Source organism: Diceros bicornis, chromosome 24 (assembly GCF_020826845.1).
Source record: "Diceros bicornis minor isolate mBicDic1 chromosome 24, mDicBic1.mat.cur, whole genome shotgun sequence".
In the NCBI taxonomy this organism is placed as follows: domain Eukaryota; kingdom Metazoa; phylum Chordata; class Mammalia; order Perissodactyla; family Rhinocerotidae; genus Diceros; species Diceros bicornis.
In genome coordinates, this window is record NC_080763.1 from 36,511,018 (window position 1) to 36,525,219 (window position 14,202).

Here is a 14,202-nt window from a genome sequence, read left to right on the forward strand (position 1 = left end):
CCTGTCCTCGCCCCGGCCCCGGAGGGGAGACTCCGGGGACTCCGCCGCACCTGCCCCGCGACCCTGTGGCTCTCCCCGACCCCTTGGCGTCCCGGTCCCGGGCCTGGCCCCGCAGCAGCGGGCGCGCAGGGCGACGTGAGGCCGGCCGCGCCGGAGGGCGGGGCCAAGCGGACAAGGCCCGGCCCTCACAGAGTCGCTCTGAGCGAGGCGGCCGCGGTCGCGGCGGAGGGATACGGAGCGCCGTATATATATCGCGGAGCGCAGGCTCGCACTTCGGCAGTGGTGTTGGGAGCCTCGCGGACGCGGCGCCGTTACTCGCAGTTGGGCGGCGGCGCAGGCGGCGGTAGCGGCACAGGGCTCAGCGCACAGCGCGCCTTAGCAGCAGCAGGAGCAGCGGAGGCACCCCCGCCGTCACAGCCCCTGCGCTGGTGCAGCCACCCTCGATCTCTCTGCTCTTCCTCCCTTCGCTCGCACCATGGTAGGTCGGGAGTGGCAAATGCCGGCGTAGCAGCTGCCTGCCCGGGATTTCTTCCCCAATTTGTAGTTCAGTCCGGCTTTTTTTCCTGGTGGGGGGTTTTCTCTTTCCGGGTGTTACGCAGCAGCTGCGGTTGAGAAGGATGCATTCCGGATTTGCATCTTGGTTTCCTCGGCCAGGGATCCTCATTTAAATTTTGGTCCTTCCTGGAGCTGGCCTTGGCCGTGGGCTTGACCGCGGGGCAGGGGCTCTGGCCGCAGGCGCACCGGGCCCTTCCGCATCCACCCCCTCCCCCAGCGCCGCACCACTGCATCCAGCGCGCCGCACCCGGGCTGCCCGCAGCGCTGCGCCTGGGTCGGGGCGGCGGGGGGCGGGGGAGCCGGGCGGGGCTGGGCACTAGACGCCCCCCCTCCGCGGGCACGAAGGCGGCGGGTCGGGCGGGCGGCGGAGAATGAATGGGTCGGAGCGAGCCGGTGGCGCACATTACTCCGGCTGGGGCGTGGGGGGCGCCGTCGGCGTCCGCACCCCTTCCAGTCGACCCCGTTGGGCGCGCTCTCTCAGCCGCTCTCCCCTCCTCCCTCCCGGGGGGCGCGGCGCGGGCGTGGGCTGGGAAGGAAGGAGCCGGGGAAGGGTGGGGTGGGGGCAGGAAGGCGAGGGGTGGGGGGCGGAGAGGGCGGAAGCGGCGGGCCGGCCGCCCTGCGCCCGGGTGGGGCCCTGCGGTGTGGCCGGGGCTCGTGTCTCCCTGTCTCGCACTCCTGCAGCCCCCCACCCGGTACGGCAGTAAAGGCGTGCGTGAGCCTCGGTACTCTGGCAGGTCCCTTCCCGCGGGAGGCGTTCGGCTCGCGCTAATTGGGGCGGCGGGGTGGGGGGGAGGAGGGAGCTGGCGCGCGGCTCGGTTTCCATTAGAGACGCAAAGTTTCTGCCCCGGGAGGAGGCGCTGGCGGCGCGGCGGGCTCGCCGCCTGGGGGAGCAGAACCGGGTGGGAGGCGCGAGGCGGGCTTGGTCCCTACCCGCCGCGCGGCCCCGGAGTGGGGGGTCGCTCTGGCCTGGCAGGGGCGGGGCCCCCACTCCCGCCCCGGAGCCACCTTGTCCCCCTGCACCCCGCCTGCCCTTGGGGCACGCACCCCCGCCTGGCCCCTCGCTCGGCCTTTTCCCCGCTCCGCGCCACTTCCTCGTCCGTAGGGAGATGCCCTCCACGTTTTCGCTTTCTCTGCAGCTTCTAGATTGCCAGGTGCGCCTGAGAGCCTCGCTGGGTGTGTTTTCCACAGCCCCCTTCCTCGGCGGGCAGGGCTGACATCAGCCACCGCGTTTGCTGGCTTGGCGGGGTGGGGAGATGGCTCCTGGCAGGTTCAGAGCACCTTTGCCCCCACGGCCAGCAATATTTTGGGGGGAGGGGTGGCGTACGGTGCGTTTCTTTGTCGAGGAAGGCTGATGCTCTCGATAACCCCTCTAACACGAGAGTTTTGTGGCGAGATGGGACTGTTCTACCCAGTAAGGTGACAGCTTCTCGTGCGAGGTGTGGCAGCGCTTCCTGTTGTACAAGACAGACGTTGCCCTGGCGTTACATAAATCATCGTGTCTCCTTCATTCGATATACAGAAAACCAACTTGGAGTGACTGGGTAGAAAGGGAGACCCAGTTCTAATTTGAAAAACTAAGTCGTCGCCCCTCCACCCGAAATCAGTATATTGGAACACCATTCCTATTGTGAAAGTTTTGATTTAAGAGTTAGAATAAACTTAACACCGTCAGCTGTCTAGTAGGACTTATTTCGTAACTGGCTTCATTAGGTGTCCTTCATTAAAATAAAAACACATTTTAGCTCTCTCTGAGATCTGAAATTCCCCTGGCTGGGGGCACAGGTTCGGTGTTGCAGAGACCAAGTAATGCAAGTGAGAATTACCTCGTGGCCATTACCACCTCGAGTAGAGTCTGTTTATTGTGAGCCGCTTTTATGTTATCCTTAAGGTGGGTAGAGTGAATATCCTCCAGCGAAGTTAATAGTTCCTCCTCTCTAGAAAAGAGAGGGTATAGTCTCATAATTGTGTAGTTTTCTGTGTACTTAATTTTTGCAGTTTTTTGTAACAACTCAGTTGTAGGACAGTTTCATTTTTTCCTGGCTTCTGAATCGTGGGATAATTTGACTGAAGGCGTTAGCTATTGTAAATGGTAGGCTTTTAACCAATAACTGCCTGATTTAAATGATTGGAAAGCGTTTATTACATGGAAATGAAGTTGGTAGGGTAACCCACTGCTGTATATTTATTTTTTTCACTTAATTGTATCTCATAAAATAGGCGTAAAAGCCTGTTAATCCAACCCAATGTCATCATGTAACGCCAGTTTGGAGATTTGGGGCGCCCGCAGCAATGCGCAAGGTGCGCTAAAAGCTTGCCCCTGGCCGAGATCCTGGCTGCGGTGACAGCAGCGTCAGGCTGGGGCCCTTCTTGGATGGAGGCGGGGACTGCGGCGGCCCTGGTGCAGTAGGTGGCGCTCTTCTTTCTCAGAGCCCGTGGCTACAGCAGATGCTGTGGGGCCTTTTGCCGCTAGGGGCGCCGTTTCTCAAATTATGAACGGACCCTTTCTAGTTAGACCTCGGAGCACACAGCTGTAGGCCCAGAAAAGAAAACCTGAAGCGAGATGTTATCATTTCCCTGTCATCCTTTGTTTTTAAAATAGCATAAAGGGTTCCCTTTATTCTAATTGTTTTCATTAAATGCCAATGCTAAGGTTTTCAAACGTCAATTTTTTTTTAAGATTGATATTTGAAAGATCACTGTTAAAGGTGTATTTGGAAGAACTGTGTTGACCTCAAACCCCTGTGGATTGATATATAACCTTTTTTCCTGTAGGCTGATCAGCTGACCGAAGAACAGATCGCTGGTAAGTTGACGACTTCAAGGAGTTCCAGTAGTCTAGAACTGGGCATGACTTGGTTTTGGTGACTCTTCTGGCCCTCCCTCCTAGAATCTGAGCAGTTCTCTAAGAATTTATTTAAGTGAAAATAATAAGCAGATATATGTAGGTCAAGTGTTGCTCCTTGGCAGTATTTTAGAGATAATGCGAAAGGAAATGGAACTAAGAATGCCTGCTTGTTTCACTCTGGAGTATTTGACTGTGCTTCACGGTGTACGAGGCTTTGCATATAATGAGATTGCATGGAGCCTGCTACTCAAAAATGTAGTTTAGAATTCTTATGCCACAGGTCTTTCAGTAATTCACAATGAGAGCTTGTGCGTGCTGTTCTAAAATAGATGGGAATGGGTGAAAATGAGTGTTAGGACCACTATAATAATTGGGAAGGAAGTAACGTTAGTTTAGATTTTAGCTTTTAATATTCCCCTTATTTGAGATGGTTTCTTTTTAGGAAACCAGAAATGTATTTGAAATATTCTGAAAGCCATATAGAGAGAACACACTGGTTACCTGGGAATGTACATTTCTAGTAACCTTTTCATGTTGCTATGAAACAAGGAGTTCTTATAGCTATAGAAATTTAACAGGAAGGGACCTTAAGGGAACACGTGGACCAATCTTCACTTGTCACATTGGACTTAGGACTAATTTAAGCATGTAAAAATATGAGAATATTGTGGTTTTATGGAGCAATGTTTGCTCTATGGACTGCTGTATGAAGGCCAGTCCAACAGGACTCTTGTGGTATTTATTTCAGTAGATAAAGGCCAGGCAGTTTCTGATAACTTGCACAACTTGGACGGCTTGCTTTGGCAAGCCCAAGGGAAGTGTGTGCTATGGCTGGGTTGCGTAAAGACATTCATTCTGAAAGGTAAACTTTTGTTTTCAGAATTCAAGGAAGCTTTCTCCCTATTCGACAAAGATGGAGATGGCACCATCACAACAAAGGAACTTGGAACTGTCATGAGGTCACTGGGTCAGAACCCAACAGAAGCCGAATTGCAGGATATGATCAACGAAGTGGACGCTGATGGTAAGGCTGTTAGAACACTGAATGAGTGCCAGTGTTGTGTAATTCAAGTTCAGACATGTTACAGGATTGTCTTTCAGGTCCCCAGAGCAAAGGAAATGTGCAAAGCTCTTTTCTGTGGTTGCCTTGCGGCCATTGACAATTAAAATAGAAGATTATGGGCCTACCTTTTGCCCTGCTTACCGTCTAGAACATTTCTTGGATCGGATCACCGTATTGTTCTTTTCTACATGCCGTGACCTACAGCTCAATTTATCAACTGTCACATGAGTCTGCACTGAGTCCTGTGGGGGAAGTAAAGATACGTAGCCGTAGATCTTTTTCAAAAGCTTATTGTCTCTAAGAGGAGGAGAAAAACCCCACGCAAAGTGGGAGAAGAGCACTCTTAGACGGTAATGTAGAATTGAGGACAGTGTGAGCTGTAGGTGTGTTTATTGAAGAGAATTTTGAGGATCATGTGAGGCTTGGAGGCAGGCTGCATGATGACTGCAGGGAGTAGGTTTACAGAACCTAACAGAAAGGGAAGATGTATAAGGTGCAGAGCCACAAGGAACGAGCAGTAACCCCTGTAGCAGTTGGTCACCACTCGGTCATCTCTTCCTCTGGGACTCCAGAACAGTGGACAACAGACCTTTCATTGCTCACTTCTATTAGTAAACAGTTTTTGAGCACTCGCTCTCCTCCCCACCAAAAAAACCCCTTATTTTTGGGACCCATATGTATGTACTACAGAACATTGTAGAACAGAGTAAATTTTTAAAAGAGGAACTAAGAAACAATTTGGATCTAGACTCCAGCTTTCTAGATGATTGCCTTGATTAGTAGCCATTTAAAAAAATATGATATCTTAAGGTGATAGAGCAGAATTACACTTGTTTGGTCACATACATTTAGAAGCAATGGTTTTGGATAGGCATTTTAACAATCATTTCAGCCCATCTGAGCTACTTCTAAAGACTGTTTTCATCCTTAATATTGTTTGGAAAAAGGTTGTTCATAGTTCTCTCTAGTTTGACTGCGAAGAGGATCAGCCATCTGGGAACGTAGAGTGGCTCCCTCCTGTGTTTTGTAAACCCTGGGAAATGGACTGGTCCCCTCACATTGTGTGGGATAGGCAGGGAGAAGTTGTCTCAGGCTTCAGAATCTAGTATTTCCAATGAATAAGTATGATGGTGCCTAAGGCCATTATCTCTGTATGTCTATGAGATAGCACTTTAAATAATTTAAACTTTTGGAGGCCAAAAGAACTTGAAAAGATCTCTGAATTATTTTGATTTAAAGGTACTGGTGAAAATGAGTAACTGAACCTAAGGCTTTTTTCTTCTAATTTAATTTCATTTCCATTTAATTCAAGTTACACTATTAATCTGGTGGCTTGTCTTTGGGGTGTTCATCTAACTCTTAGTTTTAGAGGAGGAGTTGTTTGGAATACTGGCCATAGAACAGCTTCTTCTGACACAGTGTCCTAAATGTTAATGGTCTAAGCTGTGAAAACACTTCTGACCCTTGCCCTTAATGGGAGATAAAGATGCTGAGTTGCGAAGAAAATGATTGGGTGACTTATCATCATAATGTGACTGAGAAATGCCTCCTGGAGAAGACTTTCTAACACTTTATGGTCCCTGGCATAACAAAGTCAGTTTTTCCCCTCTCATAATCCTTTTCTTCCCTAAAAACATTTTGTACTCCTGGTGGCCCAATTATGGGCCTTTATTAGCATCACTGACCAGAGTTAGAGCTGACTGCTGTCCCTCACTCAGGGGAAGGCAGTCTCAAATGCTTCCCTTGGGAGTGGAAAGATTCAGCCTGTGGTGCTGTGTGCTTTTTTTCCTCTGGAACTATACAGCCCCCTTCAGTGGTCAGGAATCCATATGTGCAGTTTTCTTTGCATCATTAAATGCTATCCAGGGTACTCATTACTGGTTTGAATTATGTGAATCATGTGAAATTACATGTGAAGTATGTGAACAGTTTAGACCCACAAGTGGTTGAACCTAATGAAATAATTTACCAGTTTGTCCTAGCAAGTGCTTACCATTCTGTAAAGTAGTTCTAAAATTATCACTGCAGAATAGCGTTCCTGGAGTGCTTATTTTACGTGAGCTTTTTGTTTTTTAATTCGAGGTAATGGCACCATTGACTTCCCAGAATTTTTGACTATGATGGCTAGAAAAATGAAAGATACAGACAGTGAAGAAGAAATCCGCGAGGCATTCCGAGTCTTTGATAAGGTAATCTTGTGTCTACGTTGCAGGCAGTACTTAAATATGGCTTTTTTGCTATCATTTCTAAAAGTTTTGACAGTCTGTTCTAGTTAGAACACTTAACTGCCTGAGCCTCTGTAATCTCACTTTTAAATATCCTGACTTAATTGCAGTAACTTTATTGGCGGGGGGTAAGCATAGTACATACAGTCACACGCCGCTTAACGACAGGGATGTGTTCTGAGAAATGGGTCGTTAGGCGATTCCGTGGTTGTGCGAACATCATGGAGTGTACTTACACAAACCTAGATGGTGTAGCCTGTATGCACCTAGGTTTTATGGTACTAGTCCCCCCGCCCCAAAGCCCCAGTCGATAGCTGCATGTCATACCTGCACATCCTTCTAGTTGCTGTATGTGGGACGCGGCCTCAGCATGGCCAGAGAAGCGGTGCATCGGGGCGCGCCCGGGGTCCGAACCGGGGCCGCCAGCAGCAGAGCTTGCCCACTTAACCGCTAAGCCACAGGGCTGGCCCTATGGTACTAGTCTTAATGGGCCCATCATTAAACATGCGATCTGTCGTTGACCGAAATGCCGTTATGTGACACATGACTGTAGTAGAGAAATTTTGAACCAAGTTTCTTGATTGTTACTTTCAATTTCTCTTAAATTTTGAAGAGCCCCTGCATTTTTTGCATTCCCTGACTGCATGTATTTAGTAGGTAGAAGTGGGAACTGGAGATGGGAGAATTGTCAATGTCCAGAGTTGGCAGTAACTTGAGAGGGCATAATTAAGTCAGAGACCTTGCCCACACTGAACCCCCATCAATCTCTATCAGTAACAATTGCTGACGCTTCACAGGATGGCAATGGTTACATCAGTGCGGCAGAACTACGTCACGTCATGACAAACTTAGGAGAAAAACTAACAGATGAAGAAGTAGATGAAATGATCAGAGAAGCAGATATTGATGGAGATGGACAAGTCAACTATGAAGGTAAACATGACGTTTCTTTAGCTTAGTTTTTAATAGTCTTCCGTTTAGGCTCCATAAAGAACTGCTTCACTAGACCTTCACTGATTTTTTTTTTTTAATGCAGAGTAGAGATGTGTTCGTTAAAGCTGCTTTTGAACGTAACCAAAAGTTATGATTATTTGTCTTTACAGAATTCGTACAGATGATGACTGCAAAATGAAGACCTACTTTCAACTCCTTTTTCCCCCCTCTAGAAGAATCAAATTGAATCTTTTACTTACCTCTTGCAAAAAAAAAAAAAAGTTCATTTACTCATTCTGTTTCTATATAGCAAGACTGAATGTCAAAAGTATCTTCTGTCCACACACACAAAAAATCTGCATGTATTGGTTGGTGGTCCTGTCCCCTAAAGATGAAGCTACACATCAGTTTTACGATATAACTCCTTGTACTACCTTAACGATAAGGAAGCACTTGGTGGACTCCTTGCAGGTCCATTTGCTAATAAGTAATACACTGTTTGGGCTGGCCGGTTTTTCATGCATGCAGCTTGACAATTGAGCAGAGTCAGGCATTTGTATTAAAACAAGAAAAACGAAAAAACAAATTCAAAACCTATTTAAATGGGTTCTAGTTCAATTTGTTAGTATAAATCGTCATAGCTGGTTTACTGAAAACAGACATATTTAAAATTGGTTTACCTCAGGATGCTGTGCAGAAAAATGGGTGAAGGATAAACTGTCTAGACAGAGCCCCATTAGCAGGATGGTCCTCTTGTACTTCCGTGTGCCCCGACCCGTGGTGATGATGACACCCTGGTGGCATGCCTGTGTGTTTTGGTTTAGCATTGTCTGCATTGCACTAGAGCGAAGTGGGTGTCAGGCTGTCACTGTTCACACAAATTTTTAAAAACAAACTTTTACCAAGGGAGCATCTTTGGACTCTCTGTTTTTAAAACCTTCTGAACCATGACTTGGAGCCAGCAGAGTAGGCTGTGGCTGTGGACTTCAGCACAACCATCAACATTGCTGTTCAAGAAATTACAATTTACGTCCATTCCAAGTTGTAAATGCTAGTCTTTTTTTTTTTTTTTTTCCAATAAAAAGACCATTAACTTAAAGTGGTGTTAAATGCTTTGTAAAGCTAAGATCTAAACGGGGACAAGGAAGTCGGAGGGGAGGCCAGTGCGCCTTTAAATGCCCACAGCCCAGCATTGGGTTTCCCTCCCTCCCTCCTGATATCCTAGCACCAACCTCTGAGCCTGAGACCTTGCCTAAAACCAAGCAGATAGCGATTGCTTCATCATATCTCTGGACATGTAGGTCTACTTGTTTTTTCACCGGGTGGGGGGTGGTGGGGGGTGACTCTTGGTAACTTAATGATTATTAAGGCAGTAGAGCTCTTAATGAAGGAAAAAAACCACTTTCTCTCAAGCATGTATTTAGGGGTTCTTCTCAGTTGTGCTGCTGATTACCTGTTTTATGTAACTACTTGAGACCATCTGTGCAAGAGACATGATTTAGTGTGTCTGTAATTCAATCCTCGCTGTGTGTGGTAGAAGCAGTAGTCACTTTTCTAAGCCAGTCTCTTCATGCCTAGAAGACACTACCACTCACTCTTTGGTTCACGATTTTTAATTTATGATTTTATTTACCTTAGCCTCCTTTTACCTTTTTTAAGTTGACTTGACTTTGCTTTCTTCCTCTAAGTGGAACTAATGCTAGCCCCTAGCTTGAAAGTAAAACTCCAGCCCAGAGGGAGTTGTCTGATTATAAACCTGTAACCCAAACTAAGAGATCCTGGTACTGGTCTTCACAGTGGGATTGGTCCACTTAAAAAGCCCCCTTGCAGGCATATTGCGGTTAGTGCAGAACTCTCTGAAGTGAAGGCTGGATGTGCATCTTTCAGGGTGTTAACTGGTTTTATCTTACTAGCAAGGAGATTTGGGTTTTGAGTGTTTGTGTGGGAGGTTTTAATTTGCCAGGGAACAGTGGCAGGTTGCTAGTGAGGCAGCAAGAAGTTCTTGGCAGCCAAATGGGTGCATTCAGGGCTGATTTATAGAGACCCTTGGCTCCTCCCTCTCCTACTCCCTGTCTTTCTGGCATTTTGCAGCTTGATGGATTTCCTGCCAGAGGGGTGGGTCAGAGCAGTGGAGAGGAGCCCGCCCATCCGCCTCTACTGCTAGTCCTTGGGCCGGGTGGTTGGTAGAAGAGAGGTTGACGTCATGAGCTAGGGTTGGTTTTCATAATTCCCTGAGTCTGGAAGGAACACCTAAGGGTACCTTGGGGGTTCTTCCTGTGAGATAGGGAGGGCTGAGGGCACCTGGTTAAAATAAGTTAACGACCTGGATGTTTCTTGCAGGGAAGTCAAGTTGCCTGACTGTTGACCCAGTCTCAGGCCTGCGGCTGAGGACCTCCTGGTAGTTTCGAAGAGGGTTGGGGGTGATTTGACTTGTTTTTGAAAGCTGCCTTCTATCTTACCCTCTCACCAAGTCTTTTTCTAGAAGCTGAGTGGACTCCATTTTAGTGGTCCCACAGTCTTTCCTAAAAGACTACTTTTGAAACCAGATTCTTGTGTGGCCAGGATCCTGCATGGGAACCAGAAACCTTTCCTCCCGGGAATGCTGAGTTCCAGTTTGGTGCAGAGGTGAAGTCGATTCCACTGTGGCCTTTTCCTCTGGCCTTTGAGGGGACAACCAGCCCGGGGGCCAGGTGTCCGTGTGAGTTTGTGGGAGGAAATGGTGGATGCTGTGGCAGTACTCTTTGGTTGGTTAGCACCTTCCTGTAAACTCGTGCCCCTACTTCTAACTGCTCTATAAATATATACATATATTTATATATATAAAGTGACTAGTTTAACTGGCATCCCGCTTGACTTGCCGTAAAAAACTGCTGAGTACTTGGCAAACACTTTCCTAGTTTTGTTCTCCATCTGTTTGGGGTAGATGTTGAGTAAGACAAATGTATCCTGGTGTTTCAGATGGGCTCTTGAAGCACTGTTGCCAAGGAAGGCTTTTTCTGATTTTTTGACAAATGAATTTTTGCACACTTTAATTGGTGTCTTTCGGCAACTTAAACACATTGAAAATTAGCTACTGTACATATTTTTATATTCTCTTTATAAATGCATGTCTGATTGTACTTGTAACCATATAGTAACGAGTGGCTGTCCAGTAGGCCTAGTGCCACTGTGGCCCATCAGAGTAGCAGCGTATTATTGGCCCCTCAGTATACTGGGAACTTCTTCCTAAACAAAGAATGTAAATTTGGTCAAGTCTGCTCTTTGTTCAGTTATTTTAAACATCTGAATTAATGTATATCCTAAACACATTTTATCCTTTTGGCAGTGACTAGATTTCCACGAATGTGTCTTAATCTTTCCCTCCAGCTGGCAGTTATTATTTTCTTTTTTAATCCCTTGAAGTTGTCCTGTAGGAGACAGAAATTCTTTGCTGTCTGCATCCCTTGGAGTAAGAAGGTAGTGGCATGGGTGGAGTGTGTGTTCTTTCTCCAGATCTATTATACTGTTCATTAAACACGTCTGTAGCAAAGATGGTGGCGGTTCTTTTGTTACTGAAGTGACCTTTCACCGTGGTGATTTGAAAAGGAGATGTACTTGAACGTTTCTGTAAATCTTGAGATAAACTGTTTGGAGATTTAACCACCTCTCTGATGGGGGACCAACTCTATGGAAATTGTAAATAAGTTTTATTTATAAACCTGGCACTGTATTCAATAAACATTTCTGCAGCCTTTCATCTCTAACTGCGAATTGTGTAGGTTTTTAGCTTGGGTAGCTTTTAACCCATTTTGCTCAATGAACAAGATACCTGCCCTCGGATGTAATTCCACCTAGGCTCTAGCACAGTCGTGAGCGTGAGGGGCCAGAACTGCCATGAACACATCCCACTACCAGCGTGAGGGGCCAGAACTGCCATGAACACATCCCACTACCAGCCTCACTCGAGCTATAAGTAGTTTGGGTGTTAATAGCTGATGTATTAACACAATCTCTTGGCCTATTAGTGTATCCAGGCTTGCTTTATGCAGAAAATGTACACCATAAAAAGATTAATTTCCCTGTAGCCTCAGTGTTAATGCAAGTCTCTAGGAGTTGGGAAAAGAAACACATTTAAAAAATTAGGTGGGAATTTTTAATTACATAAGCACATACCTCTCTGCCCATGTCAAGAGCAGGGCAGCTGAGGAAAACCAGGTGGGATGCATCTTCCATTCGGAGCCTTGGAGTAGAAGGTTAGCGCTGTCCCAGACCCTGGTTCCTAGATGAGGTTCTCCAGCAGGAAAGGCCACCTCCTGGCTGCCACCTCTTTCCAGAAGGAGCTTTTCCAAGCTGCTTTGCCCGTTTCCTTTCCACTTTGCAAAGAAGCAGTGAGAAGGCTGAAAAGAGGAACGATCAAAGGGTAAGGGCCTTCTTTGGCCACAGGCTTGAGACACATCTCCAGGGAGCATATAGCCCCTCCTGTATACAGGGGCTGGGACTGCAAGGATGTGCACACCACTATGGGGACAGAGCCCTCTTCTCTGAGACTTTAGGCCTGTCTCCTAGTTTTGGTTCTGTCCCTCTGTAGCCTTGAGCGGGTTCGTTACCTTCTCTGGGCCTTGGTTTCCTCCTTGGTAAAACAAGATTATTGGACTAGGTACCTTCTACCTGTGGCTTTCTAGAATTCTGACCAACCTGGCTTGGCATCACTTGGTGTTTAAATTGAAACTGCAGCCTAAAGGGTGGGAGGCAATGTAGTGTGGCAGTGCCGTATGCTTTGAGCTGACAAATGGGGTTTTTAAAGTCTCGGCAGCTCCATGTTGGGAGTGGAGTGGAGGGTAATCTTAGTGTTAAGACTGTGATGTAATCTTGGAACGTGGGTCAGAGAAACTAATCATTAAGTGACTTCCATCCTCCTCCCAGGACGGAAGTAGGAAGCTACCAGCAGGCCCGCAAGACAGATTCAGTCCAAGTGACAACGTCATCTGGTTTTTCAGCGGCTTTGGCTCAGGAAAAAAACACACATACACATTTCCGATTTGAGCTGAACTTCCCCGGGCCTTGGGGGCTGGAGCATCCAGTGACTCAGGACGCCTTAGAAGGAAATAAAACAAAGTTTTTTATAGCTTGGTGCACCTCCTCTCCCACTGCTCTCAGCCCTCTGCCAGGGAGTGGGAGGAGTCAGCGCATGCTCCGGCACCCACGGGAGAGCTGGCTGGAGCTGAGGAGCTAGCTGGCTCTCCCATCTCATGGTCAACAATCTCCGAACTTGGGTTAAAAAAAAAGTTGCAGCTTCCCTCAGAAGAGTTATGGCCTGCCTGTGCGTCAGCCACCCTTGGAGTGAGTGTGTATTTACACATTCAGATAGTATTTCCAATGCCACATTTTCAAGTTTTATTTTCCCTTTTACAAAGCTGAAAGGGAAAATCTGGAGACTCCTCCTCTAGTAAGATAATTTCTTAAATATTTTGTTACAACATAAGCTTTTTATCCTAGCTGCTGGTAAGCGTATACAGTTGGCTTTTAAAATAGTTTTCTTTCCCTTTTTGAGTCTTAGTATACCCTTCAAATGTGATTTTTCTATTTTAGTTACTCTGTTTTATGTGAAGGATGGATTCTTTTTCCCCATACAGACTGGTACCAGTCAAGGTATGAGATAACGGATTATTAAAAAAAAAGAAAAGAAATGAGAAAGTAATTATAAAATGATAATATCTTAGTTAAAAGGACTCAGTCATATATAGTGGGTCAAACTCCTTCCCAGTGCAAGTACCCATATCCGGTGATTCTCAAACCTTTTGGAAAACTTCCCATGACAACAAGCTCATTACCTCACCAGGCAGCCCAGTCCCATTTTTACAAAAGTATTTTTCTGCTTCTAAAAGAAATGCTGTTTATTGTATAAAATTTGTGATATCAAATGACCCCACTACTCTTATAAAATATAGTTAACACTTTATATTTCCTTCCAGAATTTTTTATCACCAGATAGATGCAGAGATATAGTTGGTAAAATTGGAATCTGTATGGATTTTTTTAAATTAAGCATAATATTCTTTATTATATATAATCACATGTATCTATACATATATATTATAATCTTTTTATTCCTTATACTCTTTCTTTTTCTTGAGATACAATTCATGTACCATGAAATGCATACCCTTTTAAAGTGTGCATTTAGTGGTTTTTAATATACACAAGGTTGTGCAACCATCAACACTATCTAATTTTAGAACGTTTTCATCACCCCAAAAAGAAATACTGTACCCGTTAGTAGTCACTCCCCATTCTCCTAGGCAACCAGTAATCTACTTTCTTTCTCTACAGATTTCCCTGTTCTGGACATATATAAATGGAATCGTGTTCATGATTCTTTATCCTCTATTTTTCACTTTTTATACTGGACATTTCTCCATATACTTAGATTCTTGGATATAATTTTTAGGAGCTGGCTATATTAATATGGCATAATTTAGTTAACCAATTCCTTAATAAAGGCTATTCGGCACATTCCATCTTGAGCAGTTCCAAGTGTGAGAACATGCTTAATAGATTGAAAGCTGCTTCCTTTTAGCTTCCACCTGTTGATTCTGCTTCAC

At 46.1% G+C, this 14,202-nt stretch overlaps 1 protein-coding gene across 1 annotated transcript; it reads left to right on the forward strand.

The window, feature by feature from the left end:
• The first annotated feature begins 292 nt into the window (after positions 1 to 292).
• On the forward strand, positions 293 to 11,364 carry CALM1 (calmodulin 1). The gene is made up of 6 exons (XM_058567541.1): positions 293 to 478; positions 3,328 to 3,358; positions 4,281 to 4,424; positions 6,546 to 6,652; positions 7,486 to 7,621; positions 7,792 to 11,364. Exons 1-6 carry the CDS (start codon positions 476 to 478, stop codon positions 7,818 to 7,820), a joined length of 450 nt encoding a protein of 149 aa, XP_058423524.1. The 5' UTR covers positions 293 to 475; the 3' UTR covers positions 7,821 to 11,364.
• Positions 11,365 to 14,202: the final 2,838 nt, after the last annotated feature.

What these genes read in the sequence shown, in the direction of transcription:
- CALM1 (XM_058567541.1), top strand. An exon ending in GACCGAAGAACAGATCGCTG is followed by an intron (nt 3,359 to 4,280) that starts GTAAGTTGACGA and finishes TTTTGTTTTCAG; the next exon opens with AATTCAAGGAAGCTTTCTCC. An exon ending in CATTCCGAGTCTTTGATAAG is followed by an intron (nt 6,653 to 7,485) that starts GTAATCTTGTGT and finishes GACGCTTCACAG; the next exon opens with GATGGCAATGGTTACATCAG.